Raw genomic sequence first — 25,813 nt, 5'->3', positions numbered from 1 at the left:
ACGGAGAATACAAAAGGAAAGCAGCAACCTCAATCGATTTTTTTTATCACAACGCACAATTATGCTAATCGCAGTGCATTTGATTATCAATAGTAATTATTGTCAAAGCGGTCCGCTATAATCATTAACTTTCTTGCAGTTCTTGGGCAGTTCCTCCAACACTATCACTATCGTCAATCCCTCGCTCACTGCAAAGGAGTTTTACACAAAGGAGCCCGGGCAGCTGCACAAGACCGGATCTCACATTTCGACCGCGTACGGCACGCGTTTTGTAACGTCACGTGTGCGTAGCCCTATTCCTGAGCAAGTCCGGATTGTGAAACAGTAGTCCGGATGAGCAAGTCCAGATTGTGAAACAGAAGCGTTTCTCTTCTAGCATAAGCCCGCCATTTATCGTCCCCATGCGTCTGTAAATTGCGTCGTCATAGGCTAACACGCAGTTCGCACACTACTGCGCTCAGGCGAAAGGAAAAAAAAAACGAAAAAAAACTCGTTCGTTGTACTTCGTAGCAACAAGACGACCACCTGATGATAAACGCGACATTAGCGGGTACCAACAAAATTGGTAAGAATTGGGGTCTTTCAGCTTTATTTTAACAATCGTGCCAGCCGGCCGCCTGAACAACGGCAGAGAAGGTGGAACACATATCTTGGCCAAATTATAATCCTGTTCTAGAGATGGCCGGCTTGCTAACGGAATCCGTACACGCGCGCCGAATGCAAAAGAAGAGTGGCCAACCGTCGTCCAAGAACTGACAGACAACACATCGCCGCCTGACAATACGGGCCTGCGATAAATCCGAGTTTGTCACTGCTGTTTAACACAAGTACGACTAAAACCAGAAAGGTCTTCTACAAAGCCCTTTCCACAAACTGCTAAAGAGACCCGCCGACAGCCTTTCTTACCCTTGTCCTACTTAGTCTGCCGATGTACTCAACCGCACGGCACAGCTGCGCTGCAGTGAAAGCCCCGAGCCGCACTACGTTGCTCTCGGCGCTGCATCCGCTGCACGCTTTACAACATAAGCAGTGTCCCGCGCCTGAACTATCCATAAATATTACCTGTACGCACTGCCTATGTTGCCACCCACACACGTGCGCGCTCCCGCAGACTTCCTCGTTTTTGCCCGACTGCTTTCCCCCGAAGTGTTCCACGTAGAGCAAGCGTCTGGCAATCGCGACCGGAAAAAGAAACTACCGTGCTGCGGCTTCCCCGCGCACACTAGAAAGCTTAATTTGGTTAAGAGCGTTAGACCTGTCTTGGCGTCATATCACCGGAATAAGCGTTTCATTCAAGACGTATCTCTCTCTCTCTCGGCAAAAGAAGGCTGCCACTTACGTGAGCAGAGGCGCCGGAATTGGTGCGTAGAAATGCAGGAGTTGTCAAAATGTGCGACTCGCAGGATGCAACGCAAAGCAGACACACACGTACGAATCGGCGAGTTAGTGTTTCCCAGTGCGTCGTTGCGGACTGAGCTGATACAGACTCGCAGAGCCCTTGGGCTGTCGTCGAGGGCCAAGGACGGCGCAGTCGGATTAGCGGCAATAGCAGCAGCCCAAGGGAGAATAGAAAAAAAAACGAGAAAAAGAAACAGTTCTTGCCTGCGTGACTAATCAGCGCTCGGACGGCCGAGTGCACGACTTTCACTACGCGCGAGCCGATCATTAGAAGAGAGGGGCCTGTCCTTGTGTACAGGCGCTGTGTCACAGGTCTCACTCCGGCGCGAGTGGTGGCACAGGAGGAGTCACGCCAGCCCACGGGGCTCACTCGTTCACATGGCGGAGGAGACGCGCAATTTAGCTTCGCGTGTTCGCGCACGCGGATGGAGTAAATAGTATCGACGCCTGCGTTCGAGCTAATGCTACAAGTATAACCGGACCGCAGGTCGGGAGGAGGAGGAGGAGGATGACCTACCGATAAGCCTGCCCGTGGAAGGACACACCGCCTCGGGCTGTGTCGACTACAGCAACGGCTTCGCTGTCGCAAACAGGATGAGACTAGTCGGGGAACAAGGCCGCAGGAGGGAGTAGGTTGGTTCAGAGAGATAGGTTGGTGCGAGCAGATGGGAGTGTGCCGAAAAAAAAAAAGTTATTCTTACCGCCAATCACGCAATCCGGTAATCTGAAATGCCTGCAAGCGTGAGGAGACGCCCACTATACTCCATCCTGGTACTCTACCGGGTGATTTAGTCGCGAGCGGCGCTGCAGAAACTTGTTCTTGAGCACACGCATCCCGTAAAATGTCCCTATCTGCTGCGTATGTGGATACGACTTGTGAGCAATTAGTTTAGTTTAATTTGGTTTAATGGGGTTTAACGCTTCAAAGCGACTCCGGCTATGAGGCACGCCGCAGTGAAGGGCCCCTGAAATTTCGACCACCTGGGGTTCTTCTACGTGCGCTGACATCGCACAGTACACGGGCCTCTAGAATTTTGCCTCCGTCGAAATTCGACCGCCGCTGCAGCGATCGAACCCGCGTCTTCCGGGTTTTAGTTTAGTTTACGGGGTTTTAACGTCCCGAAGGGACTCGGGCTGTGAGAGACGCCGTAGTGAAGGGCTCCGGGAATTTCGACCACCTGGGGTACTTTAACGTGCACTGACATCGCACAATACACGGATAGCCACAAACACGTCGCGACACTGCCACAACAGGATTTACCTAGTAGCCATCCCACAAGTTATTGTATGCCTGCACTTCGACCAACTGAGCGATGATCACTGGCACAGGAGCGGGCGCTTTCATGTGAGGTTTGCATTCTGCGGCTCCCCTTCACATGCGCAGTAAAACCACTAACGCACCAGCGACTGCTCGCATCTGCAAGCTCGCATCGCAATAAGCATCGAATCGAGTGACGCTGAGCAAATACTTTCCGCTGGGAGACAGAGCGCCGGATATAAGCTCGTAAGTTCGATAGAAAGCGGCCAATGAGGAACCGGTCGAAAGAAATGATGGAAACAGCATTGCGATTCAGGTAAAAAAAAAAAAAAACTAGAGCAGCGGTCAGCAGATACCATCGAAGTTACAGCGCCGGCTGAACGCAGCATCCCAGCGTGTCCTTCTAGCCATTCAACTCCAGTCCTGTCGATGCACGACTGCACGCGATGCAGAAAGAAGCCACGCGAATTAAAAAAAATAAAATAAAATAAAGGGACGAGATACAATCGGGTGAACAAGAAAAGCAGTTTCCCGCCCCTCCGACCACGTGTGCGTGTGTGTGCAGTACGTACCAGAGCGAACGACGAGAAGTGCGTGACGGAGCACAACGCCGCCACCAAACAAAGAGCAAGGGGCCGCGGGTCCGTCTAGGAGAGCGACGAGCCGGGAAATCACGCTATCAATTCGCATCTGCCGGCCACCGAAAGCGGTTCCAGCAATAGAACGACGCAGTTAGAGGCTCGAAACGCATAGACAGGTGAGTGCACAGTGGGCGCTTCACGGGCAAGGGTGAGTGGAATCGTCGTTGGAGAGGTGAAGAGGAAAGGGGGTGTACGCAGTGTCCACTGAGCAAGCGGGCCCGGGCACGCGACTGTTTGCGGGACTCCCGGTGTGCGAGTGTGTGTATTTGCGCTGAGCGCAGGTGGGCGGCCGAAAGACTGGCTTGAGGACGGGCCCCGACACGACGCCTGGCGCGATCGCCGGAGCCGATATTGTCCCGCCCACTCCTCCCACCCCTCCGGAACGGAGCAAACACGTCGTCCGGGCACGTGGTGCAAAAGCGTTCAAGTGCACCGGGACGCCCGGTTCAGCTCTATATAGAGAAGGCTCATCAACGGGACAGTCACGACAAACTAATTTGTCTAGTTCGTCTAGACTGATGTAATGATTACAGCTGTATAATTACAAAGTGGCTGATTCCACAGAAAATGAGGGTTTTTTTTATAAGCTGAAAATAAAATGAAAGACAGATGTTGCCACCAGCGGCTGTTCCTGCAAGTGCACTGCAGTGACCTAATGCGATATTTTTCGACATGAATACCAAGGAAACGTTTGCATCGCTACCGCTAGTATACTTTTATCACGCAAGAAATATGAAAATATAAACCATGCAACCCGACAACACTAGACGTCATCATCGATGTCACTTGTTTGCATCGGTGTGGCGAATAAAAATTTAATTTCAATGACGCCACTTTTACTGGCTTACGTATACGTCAACGCAGCCACGAAGGCTATCTGGCTCTGGTGAGATCAAATGCGTGTAGGTGTTGTCCTCAGTGTCTCTTAACTGAGTGCGTAACGCAGAAAAGGAACAGTGCGTCAGAATTGGTTCAGTAGAACTTGGTGCTGGGCAGAATTGGTTTTCCGCGGCCGCTGAGGATATAGGAACTATGCGGCGGCCTGTAGCGGTTTTGTTTACTTTTCCTCCCCGTCGGCACTCCGATGTGGGAACCATGGCGTGGCGGAACCACGCCGGCGTGGGAACCATGCGCAGTCGAGGGCGTGAAAGAAGCTAAAGGACAGTCTGAAAGAGGGACGCGGCCGCCGCAGTGGCTCAGTGGTTATGACGCTCGGCTGCTGACCCGAAAGACGCGGGTTCGATCCCGGCCGCGGCGGTCGAATTTCGATGGAGGCGAAATTCTAGAGGCCCGTGTACTGTGCGATGTCAGTGCACGTTAAAGAACCCCAGGTGGTCGAAATTTCCGGAGCCCTTCACTACGGCGTCCCTCGTAGCCCGAGTCGCTTCGGGACGTTAAACCCCCCATAAACCGAAACCGAAAGAGGGGCGCGCAGCCGCGCGGACAAAGGCGCTTTCACATCACTTTACTACCGAAAGTGCGACAGAAACGTTTTTATTTATTCCGCGGAATGACAGCAGGTCTACGCTACTTGTTACGCTACGCAATGCTACGTTAAGCCACGTTACGGTTCTGAACGAGAAATTGCCTGCGGCTTCAAGCGCCGAGGCTCCCGAATAAACGGCCTTTCTCCTCAGCCCTTCGCCTTCAGATCCGAATGTCCGGACCCCGTAGAATATCTGTTACGGGTCCAATTGGACTTATTTTTGGAAATGTGGCGGAGAGTTTGAAGGATGCTTCACTCACGCCACCGGTTGGCCCGGTATTGCACTACCTCCGGGATCGGCCTTGTCTTTAGCGCGTCTGTACTATCCTGTCTTTCTATCCCGTCTTTCAACTCTCCTACTATCTGCACGTGGTAGCGATTGTGGCTCGTCTTGAGCCAGTGAGCAGGCCTGTGCACTTTCCTTTTCTTTCTTCCTGGCAACAACAGACAGACAGACAGACCGAAGGCACCTCAACGTGATCCGATGTACATTTTCCTCGGTATATACGCAATCTGGATTGTCCTCCGTGACAGTCCCACTTCATTGAAGACTAGGACTCACTCACCCACTGGAAAGGAGCGGACACGCGATGATAATGAATGCAACCTCGTTATTATTATTATTATTATTATTATTATTATTATTATTATTATTATTATTATTTTTATTATTATTATTATTATTATTATTATTCCTCTACCGGATAGCAGAGCACATCATTTTGCGTCGCCGCCGCTAGAGTGGTACGGCGTGTCAAAACAAATGTGTGTCGCAATCAAGGCACGCCACCAAGGTCGCGCACACGCACCGCATACCACGATGAGAGCCTGCTTTCACACAGAGGTGCAACACCTATTGCGTGACAAAAAAAAAAGCAAAAAATAAACCGCCGTTGGCAGCGTATGAGATAAATAACACGTGATGCCGACAAGTTTATTCGCGTCAGACTCATCTGTATAGAAATGTGTGCGTTATGTCCAAGGTAATCCATCTGTTGCTTCATCGGCAAGCGAATACATTAAAGAACACAGGCGAAGTACTGCTAGGCGGAGAAAGTACTTTCACTTTTAATGCGATGGCATTTAAGCTGTGGTCACGCAGTTTCCGGTTTCTCCGTAACAAAATTCCTTGATTGGTCGAGAAAGGTCACGTGCCCTTGTGACGGCATCAAAACCTCTCCTGATGGTCCGTCCTGATTAGTCGAGAGATGTCACGTGACTCTGCGACGTCATCATGATTTGCCCACCACGGTAGGTGACAACCTGGCCACCTGATTGTGAGCAACCTGCCCACCATGGCAGGTAGATCACCGAACTTTGGAAATTGACCCGCCCCACAAAATTCCAAAGGACCCCCGAAATTTTGGAGGCCAGCCCACCCCAGAAAGTGTACAAAGGTAGATTAGTGGGTCGGATTAGCATAATCCCACGTGATAACCCAGTGGAGGGCACTCGAACATCTCAAAAGGGGTTAACCCATGCATATCATATAAGGGCAATGGAACCGGTTCCAACCGGAGTTTTGGCGGGAAAATCGCAAGACCCTTAAACACTCACTGTAGGCAACCTACAGGCTATCGCGTTTTCTTCTATAAGAATATGGTTAAGATGGCCCCCAAGTTTTCTTTTGATACTTTCTGAGTTTGAGGACGAGATCCCGACGGCTTGGCTCGATCGAAGATTGCACATAGGGGGAAGAAGCGCTTTAATTAAGACGCACGCTACCCAGAAGAACGGCTATACCCAGCAATTCTGGACAAAAGCATTTTTGAGCGGGAAACCTTTTGCGAACGTATTTTTTTTCCCATATAATGTAAGATTTCACTATAACAATCCGCAGACCACCCGACGGCAATCCCGTACTTTTTTCTCTATTCACGTTTTTACTATCGCCAAAAGCGTTCCCCATTGGTTTTCTATGGCAGTCTTAACTGTTCGATGCGATCGCTGGAAACACTTTAGAAGAAAGATTTTGCTACATATCAGAATAATGGGCCATTACCTCCAATATTTTCATAACAGTGTCTTACAATCTTCCGGTTTTTCAAATTTTTTTGGCCGAAAAAGCTCGACTTGGTATACGCAACATACGTGCCGCTGAACAGAAAAGGGTGGTGCGGTCCACTCCGCAGACATTGTAGACTTCCTGCGCGATCACCATGAGGAAAAAAGGACGCAGAATATGCGCACTAGGTATCACTATGAAGCGACAAAAGAAATGCAAGCAAGCCACGCAGGCCGGCAATTAAATGACAACGAAGATCTTCGAATACAAGTTTTCCGCCAACTGACACAATAGTGGAAGCGCCCGGTGTTCGCGAGTACGCTCATTTTCCTGGTGTAAGGTCGTCTCCAGTCAGCTCTTTGGCAAACACCGGCGGGGACAGATGGACAGAAGGCGACAGCGCAGCCTTCACAGAGCACTCGCCATTTTCACCATCCTCGTCACCAAAGCCGACGAACGACAGAGGAAAGAAAAAACTCGGCAGTATTCCAGTTCGCTCCTGGAAGATTCGGCGGTGAGCTGGGATCTCTACGGGGGCCTTTATTGACACCAAATCGGCAGAGAAGTGACGAGGCGGTGGAAAACCTGAGTGTCACGTGACCCAGCCACGAATAGAGCAGGCGCTTCCCGTAACGACGGGCTAATTAGTACCGGGAACTCCGCCGCTTCTCTTTACCACCTTGGAATCGTGGGCTTGTTTTGAAAAGGAACCGGCGCCTGTCCACGGGGCAATCTCTGCTGCGCAAGTTCCACCACAACCCGGCAACAAATTATCCTCGCACTTCCTCGAAACGTCGCGACGTCACTGCGAGCTATACGCCGAAGCACGTGCTACAGCGACCATGCAAACAGCTCCCCTCAAAGGGGTTGGCAACGGAGCAGCTGCTGCGGAAGTCCAGCATCAGGGGAGCGATCGAGTGTGTAGGTGTAAACTAAGTTCGCGAGGTCTGGATTCCTACCGCCTTTAGGGTAGTTCCGTTATTATCTCCTTTCGCCTTTACACTGTCCCTGTGCCCAAGCGTATACACTAAAGACGAAACACGCGGACCCTAGGCGTACATCAGGACGAAATACCGGCCGCAAACATACTTTTCAGCAAGTTGTCAGTGTAATGCGCCAGAGAAGCAAGACTGCACTTCAGCATCAGCAGGCACGTTCACCACAACCAAGCAGCTGAGCCAACACTCACTGGCAAACTGCGCCGCGTCCAGTACACAAAAGCGCCTCGCGGAACTTCGGGCGCTGCTGGCAAACACGACAAACAGCCAGCAAACAGAAGCCCCGGGGGCTCAGAAAAACACAGAATCGCGCAAACAAGCCAACAAACAGGGAAGAGGGAGGGTAGGACCGATTCCGAGAAATAACTCGGACTCCCCGGCGCCGCCGCATCATTCGTGGCCGTGCGATAGGCGACGGGAATACGACTGGTATACGCATAAGCGGAACCTGCAGATGGGCCCGTTCAACAAGGCGCTTCAGGCGGCGGCGCCGATACGGGCGAGGAGGTGCGCCGACGCACCAAGGAGGAGGAGGAGGGGAGGGATGCAGCTGACGACCGGAATCCCTAATGAAATCGGCAGCGGGAAGACGACGCCGGGCGTTCCGAAGGACGACCGCGCGGCCACGGCCAAGGGAGAACGCACAGAAGGGGTGGCCGCCCTCGTTTCCACCGCTGCCACGGCAGTTGGGCTAACGCGCCACTGTTGCGCTGCCGCGACAGCGCGCTCTATAGGTTGCCACAGAGAAGAGGGCGCGCGCGGTCTCTGGCGTATACAGTTGAGCCCCGTTATAACGAAGTTGAAGGGGCCCGACGATTACTTCGTTATAGCTGTAGATTCGTTACAGCCCGTGTTGACCAAGGTTCCAAGCGTAACCGCCACTCCTTCGTTATATCAAGCACTTAGTTATAAACCGTATCGTTATAACGAGGTTATAGACTGTGTATCCTAAATCATCAAGCTGTAGCATACCGGGTACAACTATCACTACACACTACAGACTATGTTTCGATTCAAACTCCTGGCATCAAAGCCGCCGCGGTGGCTCAGTGGTTATGACGCTCGGAAAGACGCGGGTTCGATCCCGGCCGCCGCGGTCGAATTTCGATGGACGCGAAATTCTAGAGGCCCGTGTACTGTGCGATGTCAGTGCACGTTAAGAAACCCCAGGTGGTCGAAATTTCCGGAGCCCTTACTACGGCGTCCCTCATAGCCAGAGTCGCTTTGGGACGTGAAACCCCTATAAACCAAGCTTGATGTCAAGACCGTAAGAAATGACTCCGTGATCGCCGTCTGGAAGCGAATGACCGTGTAGCTTAGCCTCGAGGATCCGCGAAAAAATTCAACAACCAACTCGACGTCGCGATAGTTTGCTTGCGAAAACGGCCGGTGGTGGCGGCACCTGCATTTACCCTTTTGCCTTTTTTTTTAATTATAAACTGAGATTATAAAATCTCCGTTTTCAGCGAAAGTACACCCTCTCTGTCATCAGAACCCGCCAATCTATATCGGTCACCTTCAATGTGTCCTCAGCGTTCCTTTAAGCCTGAAGCGATAACCTCCGTACTGAGTTTGAGCGCACGCGATCAATGATATCGATCATGGCTAACTGCAGTATACATGGGCGAGCGCGGTGCAGACAACGCAGCACGCTGGAGTCCCTTTGCTCCCAGTGGGGCTCCAAAATTAGGCGTCTCGACCAGGCGGCGTCGGAAGTCGTGATCAATTTAGCCGTGGCGCCGCGCGCTTTTGCGCCTCCCTCTCCGCTGCAGATGCGGAAACGACACCGCGGTAAAAGCCGACGCGTCCGCAAGGCAGGCAGCAGCCCGTGAACCATCATGACCCCAACGGCGCGAGCGCTCTTTATTAGTCTGGTCCGCATGTCCGCTTCTCGTTCGCGTGGTGTTTGTTGTCCAGCCACCTTACGCACTCTGGTAGGAAAGTCCCCCTCAGCAGTCTGCAGCTTATACGGCTTTTACTCCTATAGAAACAGCGCAAATGCGAGACAGGACATCAAAAAGAAGACTATAAAAGTGGCGCTGACGATTGAATTAAGCCCTGCCACCTATATCTTACTAGGTAGAGCGACTGCCTCGGACACGCGGTGATTCGATTCCCGAACTATAGGACCAATCCTTCTTTAACTAAGAGCCGCCGCGGTGGCTCAGTGATCATGGCGCTCGGCTGCTGGCCCGAAAGCCGCGGGTTCGATCCCGGCCGCCGCGGTGGAATTTCGATGGAGGCGAAATTCTTGAGGCCCGTGTACTGTGCGATGTCAGTGCACGTTAAAGAACCCCAGGTGGTCGAAATTTCCGGAGCCCTTCACTACGGCGTCTCTCATAGCCTGAGTCGCTTTGGGACGTTAAATCCATTTAATACCAAACCAAACATTCTTTAACTACGAAGTTACTGGGAAGGCAGTACGGTTTTTCTTTCTAGCCGTATGACTATGCTTGGGTGGCTGCTAATCAATAATTTCTACGTTATTAAGTACAATTCCAGAAGAAATTGATCGTATATATGAGCGCACCGAGTACGCTCTCGCAAAAAGCCGTTCATTTTTTTCTTTTTTTTTCCCCAGGGATATACGTAGTTCAGTTGCTAGTCAGCGCCGCGTGTCAAGTGCTTATTCGGGCGTCTTGTCCTCTGTTTCCGCTGTTTTAATGCAACCATACCAAATAGGCCATATTTCTGCTGCGTGCGAACCACCTATAGTCCTTTCTGGCAAGCAGCAGTGGGCGACGTGGCGTGTGTTGGTTGCCTTAAGGCGAGACCACAGCCGTAGACATACGCGGTCCATACGACGACGGTGAGCGATATATAAGCACGGTCTCGCGCGGCACTGACATAGTGGACCAGTTGGAGCCAGTCAACAGGTCCTCGCACTTTCCTATTCTTGCTTCAACCGACCACAGCAGCAGCAGTAGATTCCCGGAAGCTGGAGATGACACTAATCGACTGCTCACTGCGGGTTTGCGTGCGTTACGAAGTCACACTCCTAGCGTCAACAGCGTGACAAAGTCATTGCGGTAAAAGCGAGCGACACCCGAGAGGAGCCACACGCTCTCGTCGAGATTGTGCTCGGGCCTCGAGCGATACACAGCAGTGATGCGAATGGGCAAGCGCCGTTCATGGCGGGCCTACTAGCGATGCGAAGAAATCAAACGAATCACGAATGAGGGTCGCAAAAACGTGGCCACCCATCGAGCACAGTTCACCACGAGCATAAAAACAATAAAAATGAAAAGAAAGGAGAAAAAAACAATAATTGAAGGGGGGTGGAATAAAAAGCTACAAGGGAGGGAAGGGGCGAGGGGGGGCACGGAAGCGGCGAAACCGGATCGACACATTCGAGGCTATCTCGGTAAACGGTTCGAAGGCCACCGCGGAGAAGCGAACGCAACCACCATCGGCGGGACGAGTCAATACGGCCAAGTGCCCTTCGACGGAGACGACGGAGCGAGCGGACGCCTCGGGGACGACGGGAACGAACGCTGGTGCTGCCGCTGTGGCAGTTCTCCTCCACGCGGAGGGTGTTGCGCTGTAACCATGTGCGGTGGCACCGGAAAAGATGCTTGCACGCGAACACGCGAAAAAAAAAAATAACGAGTTGCTGCTTCAACAAGCATTGGGATATGTATAAAGAAAATACTTGCGTACTTCTAAGCAGTTACTTTGCCAGGAATCCCAAGTTTCACTTTCAGCGGTCAACATGGTGTCGCCAAGACCACTGGTGCCATATTTATTTTGGCTCTGCATTTGATCTCCAGCGTACGGTTGGATATCGAGAGGCGCTACCGTTACGGCTCTCGCCACGGTTAGCAACAATGTGGAGAGGGTGTGCATGGAACTTCGGCCACCGCTTTCGCTACGGAGTATACTTAGTGTACTGACTCCACCGACGTTGTGCAGCGAGATGGTGTCCGGCGCGGCGCGCTGTATGGCGCTGTCGAGTTGCCGCTGGTTTGGTTGTCCACCGCGGAAGCGGCAGAAAGGCGCGCTCAGCACGGCCACGTCACGCGAACAGACACAGCTAATTGGCTTCCTCACCATTGCGACCAAGGACGATCGCTACGTGATGCTCGGTGCGGTCGGGGTGCTGTTATTGACGACGGTTGTGCCGCCGCGATCGATATGAATATCTAAGCGGAGTCCTTCGAAAGATCGGAGATTTACCGGAATTATCCGACCTAGAACGGGCGACACGGTATTTCGGCCGCGAGAGTAGTGTTCCCGGCGCGTCCACTCTGAGTCTGACTGGAGCGTTTTGATTTACCGGGAATTGGAAAATGTGTTCGAGCTTGACAAACTATATGTCACGTAAGGTACCGATGGATGCACACCCCCTTGTAAAAAGTTTTTAGGCCGCGGGCGGGTTAGCTTTTCAGCCATGTAGTGGAGAAGTTTCAAGGCACCTATCAAGTTGTAAATTTCTGCAGGGCGAGAAGAACCACTCTCCAAGCCTTTTAAACAAGCTTTGGTCTCCGAGAGCGCTCCACAACGCGGCTCAAAAGAAGAACACGAGGCCTTGAGAATTTTGACCAGGACTGTACAGTCTTGGTCAAAAGTCTTAACTCCAAAAGCTTTTTGCTTCAGCCGCATATCAGCGACATTACGGCACTATATTAGAGACCGAATGACTTTGAAATGATAGCATAAGGTTTCTTCTTGCGGTAGAGAAGCTTCCTGCTTGAATTGTGTTTTGTACGATCCGCTACACGGAGCATTCTAGGAACATTAAATTCGCTGCAGCTGAACGCTGTGGCCTTAAGACTTTTGACCAAGACTGTATACATTCTTGAGAAGAAAATACAGAGTGGCTAACGCAGACGGGCAGTTCAACACAGTAAAGGAAAATGCATCAGGCCAAGGCGGGTGGTCGACATTTCCGCGACAAAGCTTCGCGGCGACAGCGAGCCGGATCTATGGGAGACGCGAAAAAAAAATGGCGGCCACTGCAAGTGCAGCGGTGGACGGCGGAGGAATGATGCGTCGCTGCAGGAAGTGCCGAACCATTACCGAACCAATGCTTACTTGTACTGCTGCCAGGAGACGGCACATCTCTCAAGGTCCTTCGCGGCCTGCGTGCTTGGTTTGACGCGGCCAGGAATGTCAAAGACATGCCGAAAGATCCACCCCCCCCCCCTTTTTTTTTTACGGCGTTAGCAGTACGGTCATTAGGGCGAAAAAGCCGTTGTGCGTGCGGAGTCACGGATAAACATTTGCAGGATGAGAGTTTATAGAAAAAAAAATCACGGCAGCGTTGCCTCGCCAGTCAGTCAGCTGGCATACATTCCAGCAGATAGAGCACATACGTTTCCTGTTATTTCTATGCTTGTTATTCACTTACTTTGCCTAACCGCGAAGCAATAATTTTTTTTTCGCGAACTCGCATCCCGTAAACTTTTGTACATAACTGTACGTGTGTGTGAGCGCGCGCGTGTGCATGTGTGTGAAGCCTACGCCTTCCAGCGTCCCTATATATAGCGGTTACCCTTCGGGCATCCGCCAGTAAAAATGCATCTCTCCCATCTACGAGCCCCCCCCCAACCTTTCAAGCTCCACATAGCCGGGAGATGGCTATAATGTCAAAGGTCAGTAAAAATGAGGCATTAAAAAAAAGCGATATAATCGCTTTCCCGTAGTTTTAATTCACTACTACGCTATAGCCAGCCTGCCTTTAGAGCTGGAATCAGAACAGCGAGCGAAGAAGCAGCGATTGCATTGTAATAAGGGAGTAATTACTCATCGGCATTCACCCAAGCGCAGCCATGCTTACTCCCTTATTACAAATCTACTCCGTTATTACAAATCTACACCTTGGGGGCTTCCCCTGATCATTTGACCAGTGATTGCATAGCAGTTTTCTTCGTGCCTAAAGTGACCCAAACTGACATTTGACGTCATAGCGATCACCCGGTTGTTGAAACAGAAACTAGTCAGAGAGAAATTCACTTATAAGTTTTTTAGCAATCGTGGGCTAATACCACGTACGCGATGATCCATGTATAGTAATACCTTACGCATCATTGCAAAGCGGAAAGCACGCAAACGAAATTTGGTGTCCATACTCATTTCAGAACCCCGGGTGTTCGAAATTAATCCGGAGTCATCCGTGGCGGCGCATCTTTCTCACTTCCTTCTTTCACTTATGAAGCGCATAAAAGTATTGCACACAGAAGAAGGGACCGACGGGACATACGCTTCTTCTCAAGCTAAGCACCAATTCGTCCCGCGACGTGTTTTACGGCAATGTCCTTCTTCCAGTCCCTCTTTTATTCCTGCCCTCACGGTTCGGGTGTCCACCGTGCGCCTCTTACATTATGCATAACCATCCCGCCTATCGTACAACCAATCAGCACTGCTGTCAGTCTTGGCATGCCTGTAGAGAAGCGGCATCACGGCCTCTCTGTGAACAAAGTCCGAGAGCACTTTTAAACGGTCCCATTCAGCCACCATTCATACGCACAACTGTCCTTTAGGCTACGACCAGATAACAGTCGTAACACAAGCAGTCCTCAAGGAACATCACTTGGCACGGTCTTATTCGTCAACATCCGCGCTGACGTCACAAGCCGGAAGAGCGATATGACAGTTGCGACAGACAGTCGTATGAACCCAGCCTTATCAGCGATCCGCAGCGGGCATCATCGGCATGCGGCACGACGAACGCGTGACATTCATCAGACGCTGGATTTCAGGAACACGTGACGAATTCCAACCCATTTTCAAGGCTCAAGAAAACAAAACTAAGTACTTGCCTTCGCGCTACGCTCCAGTCCAGCTCACTCCAGGCTCCGAGGAAAACATGCAGACACCGACGTGAGAGACTCCCTATTAACAGACGCGCGAAGAACGGCACCGGGAAACCACCGAGGAAGGGCTTTCCAGCAGTCGCGTGGCGAGACGCAAAACACTTTTCCACGTTTGCACGCTCCCCAGCGTCTCTCTCTCTCACTCGGCGGTGGACGGCGTGACAGCTGCCAGTGCGGCGAGACGCGCGCTCACTGGCCGGCGGCGAAGGGTTGAACGCCAAGCGTGGAGATCATCCAGCAGCACCCGGCCGTGCCCAAGGGAGGGAATGCGGGGGGGATCTCCGGACGGCGACGGCGGAAGCATTGCCGCGCACGCGTCATGGGCGTTATCTGCGCCCAAAGGTGCTCGGCTTGTAATGAAAGGCGGCCAGATAAGCTGGACGGAACCTTCGCGAAGGCGGCAGCTTCGGGGAAAACCGAATTATGCAATGCCTCAGAGGAAATCGCGAGACACGGAGAGATAAAAAAAGGAGATAGGACGGAAGGCGGCAGCACACGGCTGCTGGACAGTTGAATGGCGAAAGCCCTTGGCTTCTCTTCATGGGACAAACGCGCTGAAGAGGCGATTCGTGCTTGTCTCAGTTCCGCGTGCCAGAGAAAAAAAAAAGAAAAAAAAGCAGTGTTTAACAAACATTGTGCGCTTGAAAGCGTAAGTATTACTCCTCGTCGAAAGACAACGCGCGGACTTCGTAGATAATGTTTTCAATGGCCCGAATGTATATCTTCGCACTACCGCAAGAAGAGTGACACAAGTGTGGGCTCTTGCAGTTTCGTCGACTCTTCATTGCAGTGATAAACAAAAAGGAGAGAGAGAGATTGTTCTGAAAAAAAAAGACGTTAAAGGCCGGCCCGATGAGAGAAAAGATAAAGGCGGCGGAGCACAGCTCATGGCGATCCAAGCTCATGTAGTAAGAACAAGCTCAGAGCAGAATTAGTTGGGCTCTGGCAAAGCAACTGTGTCTATTTTAAACGTGCATCAAAATTCGTCCTCCCGGTAACTTTCCATGCAGCGAAAGTCTGGAGGCGCGCCTCTGGCACAATCGGTGTGACGAACCATCAAATCACAAATTACTCACCGCGGCGGCTCAGCGGTCAGAGTGCCGGAGGACCCGGGTCCAATCCTGGTCGCGGCACGTTAAAGAACATCAGGTGGTCGAGATTAACCCGCAGCCCTCACCTACCGCGTACGTACCTCATAGCCCACGCGTCACTTCCGGACGTCAAAACTCCACAATCTGCGATTCTAGAAATTACCAGCGTGCGGCGGTTGCATTTCCATGCGGCACTGCTCGAAGCCATACATGCTTCACGCAAATACGGCGATTAAAATGAATCCGTGCAGCATGCGCGAACCAGTGTAACTGTTTATGTACTAAATATCTAGGCAAGGCGAGAATGGGGTTGCTGACCCCGCCTCCTCTGTCGGAGCACTGTACTTCGTGCTTAGCAAAAGCAAGTAACATTTTCAATCACACATAGAATTAATCAACGTGTAGCATTAACTCTCGTCCAAAGCTCCGCTCCGATAAAACTGTGCACCCTTCCGGGATCTACAGCTGCCGTCAGCTCTAACCAGGCTTTCAAGTCACAAAGCAATTCGCAAGTGACTGCCTAGAACCCCCGCACACATAAGTCCTGATAGGCAAGACACAATCAGGAATAGTTTTCACGCGAGAAAGGTTCTGGTGGGTTCGCCCCGAAGCAAGCTAGGAGTAGCGTCTACAGCATCCAGTGAAGTTCTAGTCAGGCAAGACATGCGTCTCGATGTCGTAAAGTCACACCCGTGAACGCATCCGTCCCCCATCCCGCAGTCAACGCTCTTTCGCGCAATGCACACAAGTTTCGCAGTGAAGCAGCTTTCGCAGCCGCACAACGCGCTCGGGAATCGCCATGCGCAGTACGCAGCCTGGATCGCCGCCAGTGTGTCCCTGTCGCGTGGAACGCCGACAGCGAGAGATTAGGGCGAGGACGCAAAGCGGCGGCGACAGTCAAACAAAAAAAGAACGAACACGCCGGAGAGGAGACGACGCCAGAGGCGGGATGCGCGAACGCTGAAGCGTTAACGGCGCGTAGGAGGATTAACAGCGATCAACGCGATGTCGGAAACACAGCCGCGTTATCGGCGCCTTTCATCGGCAGTTTACGCCGGCGACGGGCGATAAAAGACGTCCCCAGAGGGAAACTAGCGCAGCTACACTGATAGCAAGCCATTCCGACCTCCTGCGACGCCGATGGCACAGCGCCACAGTCTGGAAGTGCGTCGACGTCGGCTTATGGAAGGACGAAGCGGCAGTTAGCACTGCGGATTCATGTTGGAACAAAAGTGAATCAGCAATTACATAACAGTCTCCACAAAAATTCAAAAATTCAAGCGCCTCCAAAGGCTTTCCAGCAAGTTCGAAGATTGCAATGAATTGGGCTTCGCCGCTACACTTCCCTGTCTCGCAAAAAACACCACAGAACGGGAACAGGAACACAGCCTTTACGAAAGGGTAATCAGGATTTCATTTATTTTTCATTTATTCAATACTGCCAGCCTTGACAGGCTTCGCTTTGCTCCCTGGCTGCGTGAGTGTACTAAGATAGATTGTAAATGTGGTTTGGCCCGTTTGGCTACCTATCCATTCTTGAGGAATTCCCATCGAGGCACCACACTGAGCCATCATTTCTTCGTTTTCAAAGATGTGTTTTCCACGAGATTGCTGCTTTTTATGTGTTTTTTTTATGCCGTGAGTCTAGAGCGCATATTTTATTAAGAAACCGGGCTGTTTGAGCAATTTTTTGCCACACGCGCAGCTGACAGACCCCCATACCTGAGACAACCAAGGATCCGTGTAGCTCTTTGCGTGTGGACAACCATGACCTTCAGTGCGGGCGCTCAAATCTCCAGCGTCGGTCACACGAGCCGAGCCAAAATCTCATGGGAAAAATCCAAACGTCAGAGGTGCGCGCAATATACAGTGCCACTTTTCCCACTCGTTTACGGCTGCCTTTTCCTCCTTTTTTTTTTCTTCTACTTCATCGCCAACAGGCGATTCTCATTCGTCGTCGAAACTTTGAGCGGTACAACTGCGGATAGCTTGACGCCCGACTTGGCTCTATTAACACGGCGAAACATTGCAGCGCTGACGGAACCATACACATATTAGCAAAGAACACACTAAAACGCTAGCTATAATCCATATCGGTTGCTTTGCGAGATATAAATATATTTTTAATTTCTGCAACATAGGCGGCTGGAAGATAAAGATGGTAGCGGGTTTACGCGTGTCTTCTGCGTAGGTCAAAGCCGCAAGCACGCAACACTGCCTAGAGGTATTGTCAATGTCAATCTCACCCAATCAGAACGTCTCGTCCTTGCGCCCAGAAGAGTTTCCTCAGAGAGAGGGCGAGAGTCCAGGTTTTTCACGGTCGCCTCCAATGTTGTTCTTTCAGAAGTATACTTCGGGCACGCGCAAAGAAGGTGTCCAATAGTCTCTGGTGTGTTGCACTGTGCGCAATTTGGGTTACTTTCGATGCCGATCTTGTGAAGATAGTGTTTGGTGTAGGCAACGCCAAGCCGTAGCCGGTGGAGTAAAGTCCCATGACGTCGCACCACCACAGATGGGAAATGTAATCGTGAGCCAGCGTCAAGCTTACACACGCGGTCCTGTTGATGACTCGGATCATGCCAGTGCGACTGCATTGCCGCCTGCATTAAATGCGCCAACAAGGCTCCAATGTCTGATCTTGAAAAGGCTATCTCAATGAAAACACCATCACTATGTGCCATCCGAGCCTCGGCGTCAGCACGCTCGTTTCCCGCTATGCCGCAATGGCTCGGTATCCATTGAAACTTTATGATATGGCCGCGGTGGAAAGCCTCGGTGGCGTGTGACAAAAGCCCTGCTCAACTTTTTGTGTGAAACAGGCCTGGATACTCGTTTGTGACCGCCTGTGCACAACCTACATGGTTAATGACATGTGTCGGTGCTGTGTTGCAGACACCAGTTTTGAGTTTTATGTGTGTCCAGTAACCGCGATGCGAGCGCCAGCCAGTGTTGTGTGTGTGTGTGTGTGCGTGTGCATAGACATCACCCGTGAAACTCATTGTATTATGCCATCATCAGCCTTCATTCACACTTTCCTTTTCCTCCTCTTCCCTTTCCCCTGTGTGGAGTAGCAGGCCAGGGCCCTGTTACCACCGGCCGACCTCTCCGCCTTTCTTTCATTAAAATTCCCTTTCTTCTTCTTCAATCTCACCCATGCTTGCACACAACAGTTGCCCCTGGAGAGGATGCTCCACAGCACGGCTTCAAAGCTAAGAGGCGAAACCATAGAGCAAGGGAGAATAACGGAAACGGAACAGATCGAATGAAAACGCAGAAACTATCGAGGTCACGCAGTCAAAGCCAAAACGCGCGCCCATTCCAACCCTCGCCCTTCCCACCTCCCCCCTGCCGCCTCCGCCTGTGTCGGGCCCCGGGCGGTCCTGGAACTGGCGTAATAGCCCGCGTGCGCATTTTTTTTTTTTCGTGTCTTGCGCTGAAGTAGCGCGTCCGTGGCGAGCGATTGCCAGTCGCGGACGCCGCAAGCGCGGGCGCTGACTCGTCTAGCCGCGTGGTCGTTAATCAGAGCGCCTTTACTGCTTTGTCCCACACATGGTCCTTACTCGAAGCCTTTCGCAGGCATAACGAACCGCGACATCAGCATGTAACAGCACTTCGAACGAACTGCGCCCCTCCGCAGCCTTTCCCATCGACGTCAAATTAGCAGCTTTATTTCGAACCAGCGATCGAGACCCGTTTTCGTCCTTCCTAATCGGCTCAGGGGACGCCACGCCTGCACTATCGCCAGAATCTACCAAAGGGACCCTAAGGATGGAATAATACAGTCGTCCACATTCTCCTTTCAGACTTCTTATTTATTCACTTGAGGGAAGAGGAACGTTGCTAGGGTGAAAGAGGAGTAGAGTCGCAGCCGTGGTTGCAACTTAACTAATTCCCCCCCCCCCTTTTTTTTTCCGCATTGTCTGCGCCCAGACTTCTCGTTTTCTGCGATTAAAAACCGGCCAGAGAGGGACCTTTTAACATAGCTGGAGTTCCTCTTGAATGGTAACGTATTAAGAGAGCTAAAACTGCTTAAATGTGTCAGCATAAAAAGCAAAATTAAATTCTTCCCAGAATCAATATTGCCGATATTAGTTGCACTCCACCGGGAAGGGCGTTGCACAAAAGTGGCGCATAACAGGCTGGCCTCAAACACAAACACAGGTGTTATCACAGCAGCGCAAGGCTTTCGATGTGTATTTTTTTCTTCTTTTTTTAGCTTCATAATGCAAGCATTACGTGGAATATGATGAGAAAAACCGCGAGAGCTACGTGGAGTGCGACCAGGAAGCTGTTCGAGGGTACCAACTCTCCCACAGCGGTGCCGAAGGTCGCTGAGATTGTAAACAGTTCGGCAGCTTGTGGTTTCGCAACGCGCGTGTGGTAATCCCTTCACATGACACGCTTGTTGCAACAGCCAGTAATGTACAGCAACATCGCCTGAACAAGATTAGCTACTTGCGCATCAAAATGGCGCAGCTTCCAGAAAGTAGCAGCGGGTCGATCAAGGTTCCTGCGCCGCGTGCTATTCAGGGGAACAGTATATATTACTGCCGATGATATCGGTCTCGCGAAAGAGAAAGCCTTATCGCTGACTTCAATTTCGATTCAATGTCAGTGAAACTAGGCGATACGCGCGGCGCCATTCCAACGAAGACGCTCGGAAACACCGCTCAGAACCCCCTACGCAATCTCCTCACGAAAAGTTGTTTAAACAGCCTGTAAAATGTCTATCGAATCTTTTGCGAAGCTCTGTGCGCCGCCTCGAAATGAAACAGTGGACTTGCTTTCTTATCATTATTTATAGTTTTCGACAAAAGAAAACAAAGAAGGTTCGTCTTATCTGCCTCGCGCGCTTGTAGAGATTCCGGTGACCCCTGAAAACAGCATCGAGTAAAAAGAGCGTCACGCCACATACTCATTGCCCACGAAGGAGCAAAAAGATTTTTTTTTTCGACACATGGGCCGACCTGCTCCTTTCTGTAAACTTTAAATATCGAGTGAACTTGTTCGCGGTAGCAGAGACAGAATGAGTAAAAGCAAAGGAGAGACAAGAAGTGAGTCTTAGCCCCCCCCCCCCCCCCCCCCCCCCCCCCCCCCCGGCAGTCCCTAGCGCGTGGCCCGCGGCTCAGGCTTCGAAACAACTTCGGTCCCGTTTAAGCTGAAATTTGAATTGTTCGTAGTAGAACTATATAGTGGTCTGCCCGGAAGGGAACAGCCGGCTAATGTCGGGTGCGCCGTCTGGAGACAGCGCTATTATTAGCACGCGATGGGAAAATGCGCTGGACACGCTCCACAGTGCAGAGCAAGCTTGCAGCCGCTGCGGCCTTGTTGTTGATGTGCCCTTGGAGTTGGCACATACCTACGTGGGCCCAGATTGGCCTGGTATTGTCACGTAAAATTTAGGCAATGAGAATGAAACAAACAAACAAACAAGTAAAGATTAAGAATAAGAGCAATGATGACCTGAATTTGCAATGAGGAAGAAGCGTCTTGCCAAAAGCACAATGATTTTCACCTTCTCGTCTTCGTTTCAACAAGCCGCTGCTTCACCGCGAAAAGTGAGTGCCAGAAGTTCAGTCATCGGAATAAATCGAGGCGCAAAGAAGAGGGGAAGTTTCTTCATTCAAATGCGAACAGCGACATGCCTCTAGCAACCCTCGGCGATGTATAACAGCCATGTCCCAGCACTGCGTTCAAAGGAAAAAAAAAAACGCACTGGCAGAAGACAATTAACGAACGAATCCAGTTGCAGGCAAGATATGCGAGACATAACAAAGAAGGGAAGCACGTGTCAAGCGGTATAAAGTAGCGTCGAAAACGTCGCATATACGACAGCAAGAAAGCATTTTTTTTTTCAAAGTTTAGTCAGAAATGCCAAGGTCTACCTTGGAGGCGCACGCACGCACACGCACGCACGCACGCACGCACGCACGAAACTATCTAGTGTTCGCGAAGTTTTTATGTTTGCTTCTTAGGTTTTCATCGAGCGCCCGAAAGACGAATAAATCTCCGGGATTAGAGCTTCCTTCAAATCCAATAACGTATGGCGAAATCGGAGCCAGAAAAAGGATAAAAAGAAACACGAGCTCGCCTTGCTATCAGGCGAGGGACATAAATAATTAAAAAATAAAGTGGATACTACTGAGCTAAAGCAATCACCTCGCTGACGGAACTCTGATTACTCCGAGCAAAGGCTAAAGCTCCTCTCTTGCGAGCAGCCGTCCTTCGCTTCAAGTGAGAGAGGTGGAGGGGAGATCGAGAAGGAGGGGGGGGGGGGGGGGGCACAGACTCGTTCGTTAGGAGCCACCTGTAGTCAGATGCTATCTTAGGAGAGCTCGGAAAATGGATTTCTGAAAACCAGTTCCGGGGAAAAAAAATGCTGAGAATTTTTCTACTCTGCGTGAAACAGCAGATGATCGAATGTCGCCTGGAAAAAAAAAAATTAGAGTAAGATTGTGCCGAAAAAAATAAACAAAATAAATTTTGCAAGAAATCTTCTGGGTTACACCAGCCGTAAAAGAGAAGGGGCTTTCTGAATTCGACATCGTGGCTTCGTCGTCGATTAGGCCTTACTTGAAGAAAATGTATATTAAAAGGAAGGAAAAAAATATGGGAAACCATAATGGGCAAAGCGCGGTGCTGAGGGCGGTATGTCAGGACACGCGGTTGGAGTGCTGCTCTAAAAACACAAGGACCGCACCAATGCCGGTTTTAGAAGCCATATTTTTTCCGCACCGTCGAGTACTGAAAACGAAGCAGAAATCAGGTGCCTCGAATGTCTCCCTCTCTTGTAGAAAAACACAGCCGGCGAATGGAGAACGTGTCTGCAAATGAAATGCTGAAGGGGTCAATGTTGCCGGTATGCTTAGCGGAGAGTGGTATGCACGTGCACTTCTCTCTCTCTCTCTCTCTCTCTCTCTCTCTCTCTCTCTCTCATCTCTCTCTCTCTCTCTCTCGTTCTCTCCCCTTCCTCAGCAACCTTCCCTCACGAAGCGACACATGCACCCACCTGGGGTGAGGCGGGTATACCGCGCCTTTTCTCTACTCATAAGCTCCTCCTCCTGGCCCGTTTCAGGCCATCAGTCCGAACAAGACGTGCAACTTTGTTTCCACCAATGCGTCTGCAACAACTGTTAACTCTGCCCTAATTCGTGCAAACGTATTATGCTCTGCCTCCTCTTTTTCGATAAGCCGCCGCGGTGGCTCGCTCAGTGGTTATGGCGCTCGGCTGCTGGCCCGAAAGACGCGGGCTCGATCCCGGCCGCGGCGGTCGAATTTCGATGGAGGCGAAATTCTAGAGGCCCGTGTACTGTGCGATGTCAGTGCACGTTAAAGAGCCCCAGGTGGTGGAAATTTACGGAGCCCTCCACCACGGCGTCCCTCATAGTCTGTGTAGCTTTGGGACGTTAAATCCTCACAAACCATAAACCAATCTTTTCCGACAGCACCACACATAACTTTCTCGGTAACAGCGAGAATGCTCGTATCAGCGAAACCATTGAAAACCATTCTACCAAGCTTAAAAGGAAACTTGTAAATCTAAGCTATACTGGCTTAGCTCATTAATAAGCGAAAGCTGTTGTAGCTTTTGTTTAGCCATTTATATTAACCCGACCCTCCTACCTTCCCTCTTCCCTTTCCTGTAAACGTGGAGGAGATTTCCCTCACTCCACTTTGCTACCTGCAAACCGTGGCAGCTGGTAGCAGCCATTGAAGTGAACTACATTAAGTTAATGCACTAAGTAATTAGGATCTTATGACTGACGCAATAGATTCCACGGTAGAGTGCAAGCCTCAATGGCTAAACCAAAATTATAACAGTTCTCGCTGTAAAGATGTCTCTTCTGTCTGCTGTTTATGACTGAACAAATAAACAACAACACGTGGAACATGCATCCTCACTTTTCTAGTCGATTCTTAATCCAGCTTTGCTGTGGAAACCGCGGCATTTTGTTAACGCGCACTACAGCCTCAACAACGGGCGCCCGAAGGTTTCAAGGACGAGTCACAGAGGCGTAGCTAGTCTGGGCATACCTCCGCAATAAAATCTCTTATGGACCACCGGAATCAGCTATTTCGTTTCATTGTGAAACAACAGTGCCGCCGGTACGCAGCCCCGTCACAAGCGAAGGACGCGGGCATCATCGTGCACCCTTGCATACAAAGCCCCTGGCCAGGCACCCGTCGACGAAACGACCAGGACGCGAGCATCTCAAGCGAGCCCAGTTTCGATTCAGTGACCTTGAATCAGGCAGCGTATCGGCGGCACGCCTGCCGCGCCCGCATCTCATCCGGGCACTGCCTATCCAGTACAATCTCTGCCGCAGAATACCAATGTCGATGCGGCCTCACACATGCAACCTGCCCATTATAAGACGCCGCGGAGACAGGGTCAAAGCTACTGCGTCGACGCGAGACAAAGCGCGCAGCGCTTCGTGTTCGTCCGCTTCAAGACCGCTATATCGCAGTCACGCATGCGCAGACTGCGCGTCAGTGGAACACTTTATCGCCACCGCACATCCTCTACAGTTGCCAAGCCTGCAAAAATGACCTCGAGTGTGCTGCACGTGTGCAGCAAGCAACCGACGGTAGCTGTATACGCAACAACAATATGCTAAAACTCCCTAAATTTTGCCGCGAAAACACCGCGGCGGAGGCGGCGTCAGCGCGCGGGCGACTTGGCGCTCGAAGCAGGACTCGGGGCCACGAAAGATGTAAGACACGGGGCAACTTACAACAGCGCCTAAGTATAGAGCCGCTGCGCGACGCCTCCGGGCTCCGGTGCCAGCCGCTGCATGCATGCGGGGCTCTGAGGAGCCATTTGCGCAAAAGCACGGCACGTCGCCCACGCGAGCAACGGCACGCTGCTTCCAGCCGCACTGTCGAATCTCTGCGGAGCGCACAGAAAGCGGGACGGATTCTCCAAGCGCTTTATCCTCGACCACTCGCACGCAAGGTGCCCCATGCACGACAAAAAAAAAAAAAAAACACAGGTCTGAAAGCGGGCGGCCCGTCGCCGCTTAATTGAGTGTGCGTGCGGTGTTGACTTGCTGCTCCATGCATTATCGATCTCAGAGCCAGCGAATGCAATCACGTTACACAGCGTTTTCCAGTGGTGCGAAAGGTTGAATAATGAGCGCTGCAGCGGACGGGCTATTTATCCGTACAACTAGATGGCGCAGAGCACACCTACACTTTGCGCCACCTCGTAATGAGTTTTTTTTTTTTTTCCCCAACACAGCAGCTTGTACGAATGAAACCGGCAATCGCCGTAAGCGACAATGGACGTGCCTAGGAACGCACTGTTTACAAACAACGTACGAGAAACTCATTTCCGTCAGTCCGATCGCGGTGCAGGCTACACAGCGCGCACGCCCGTTGGAGGCGCCGAACAATGCGAACGCGCCGCAACACTGCGAAGCCCCTGAATTCCCGGCCGGCCGCTATCGGCGCAGTGTGTGTATATGCTGCCAGGTCTGTTTGCTGTTTCTATAGGCGGCAGGTTATACACAGCTTGCGCGAAGAACCGTGGGAAGGGGAAACAGAAGGCTCAAAATCACGGCCATGCGGCTCAACCCGACCATTACCAGCATGTGTGTGTGTGTGTGTGGAGGGGGGGGGGGGGCACAATCGTGCTCCACCGAGGAGCGATCATTGCTTTCTGCGACGGCGCCACCCAGGGCGGTCGGCGGCGGCACCACGGACGATGCGATAGCGCGGCTGCGGCCCGAATACAAAAAAGTTCGCTGCCGCAGAGGTGAATCACGCCTCCGCGATCGGCGGCTCTCCGCGCGGAAAAGCCCCGCAATTCGGCCGCCTCGCGCTGCTGCGTCGGTCGGTAATGCCCTCTCCTTTCGACGGTACAAAACCCGCGCGATAAGCCCCTGCTCGCACTGAGATCGAATGTGACCCTGGAAGCCGCACTGTGCGAACATTACTGCAGCAACAGCGTCCATGAAAGGTGACGTCAGACACTGCGAAGGAACGAGTGAGAGAGAAAAAATTCACAGGATGGCTACTCAACCTGGAGGAAGAAGAGGATAAAACTTTTTTTTTTTGTCGGCGCAGAGTTGAAATGAAGCAGGCGACAACGGATGCAATCCTTCATTCAGGATCCCATT

The 25,813-nt window shown here is 51.5% G+C and overlaps 1 protein-coding gene across 17 annotated transcripts in view; it reads right to left on the bottom strand.

The window, feature by feature from the left end:
* Nucleotides 1-25,813, bottom strand: part of Ndae1 (Na[+]-driven anion exchanger 1) — a 217,230-nt gene that overhangs the window by 135,341 nt on the left and 56,076 nt on the right. For 5 of the 17 annotated variants that reach the window (XM_077659575.1, XM_077659576.1, XM_077659578.1 and 2 more), the window contains exon 1: nt 7,978-8,192. The exons of 9 other annotated variants lie outside the window; for them this stretch is intronic. In XM_077659575.1, coding sequence (XP_077515701.1) covers nt 7,978-8,180 — 203 coding nt within the window. In that variant the 5' untranslated portion in view covers nt 8,181-8,192. Of the gene's footprint in view, nt 1-7,977; nt 8,193-14,547; nt 14,870-25,813 lie in introns of those variants that run through there. 3 more of the 17 variants (XM_077659601.1, XM_077659598.1, XM_077659587.1) reach the window with 3 other exon arrangements.

Source organism: Amblyomma americanum, chromosome 3, assembly GCF_052857255.1.
Source record: "Amblyomma americanum isolate KBUSLIRL-KWMA chromosome 3, ASM5285725v1, whole genome shotgun sequence".
NCBI lineage: Eukaryota > Metazoa > Arthropoda > Arachnida > Ixodida > Ixodidae > Amblyomma > Amblyomma americanum.
This window is presented reverse-complemented; position numbering and strand designations above follow the sequence as displayed.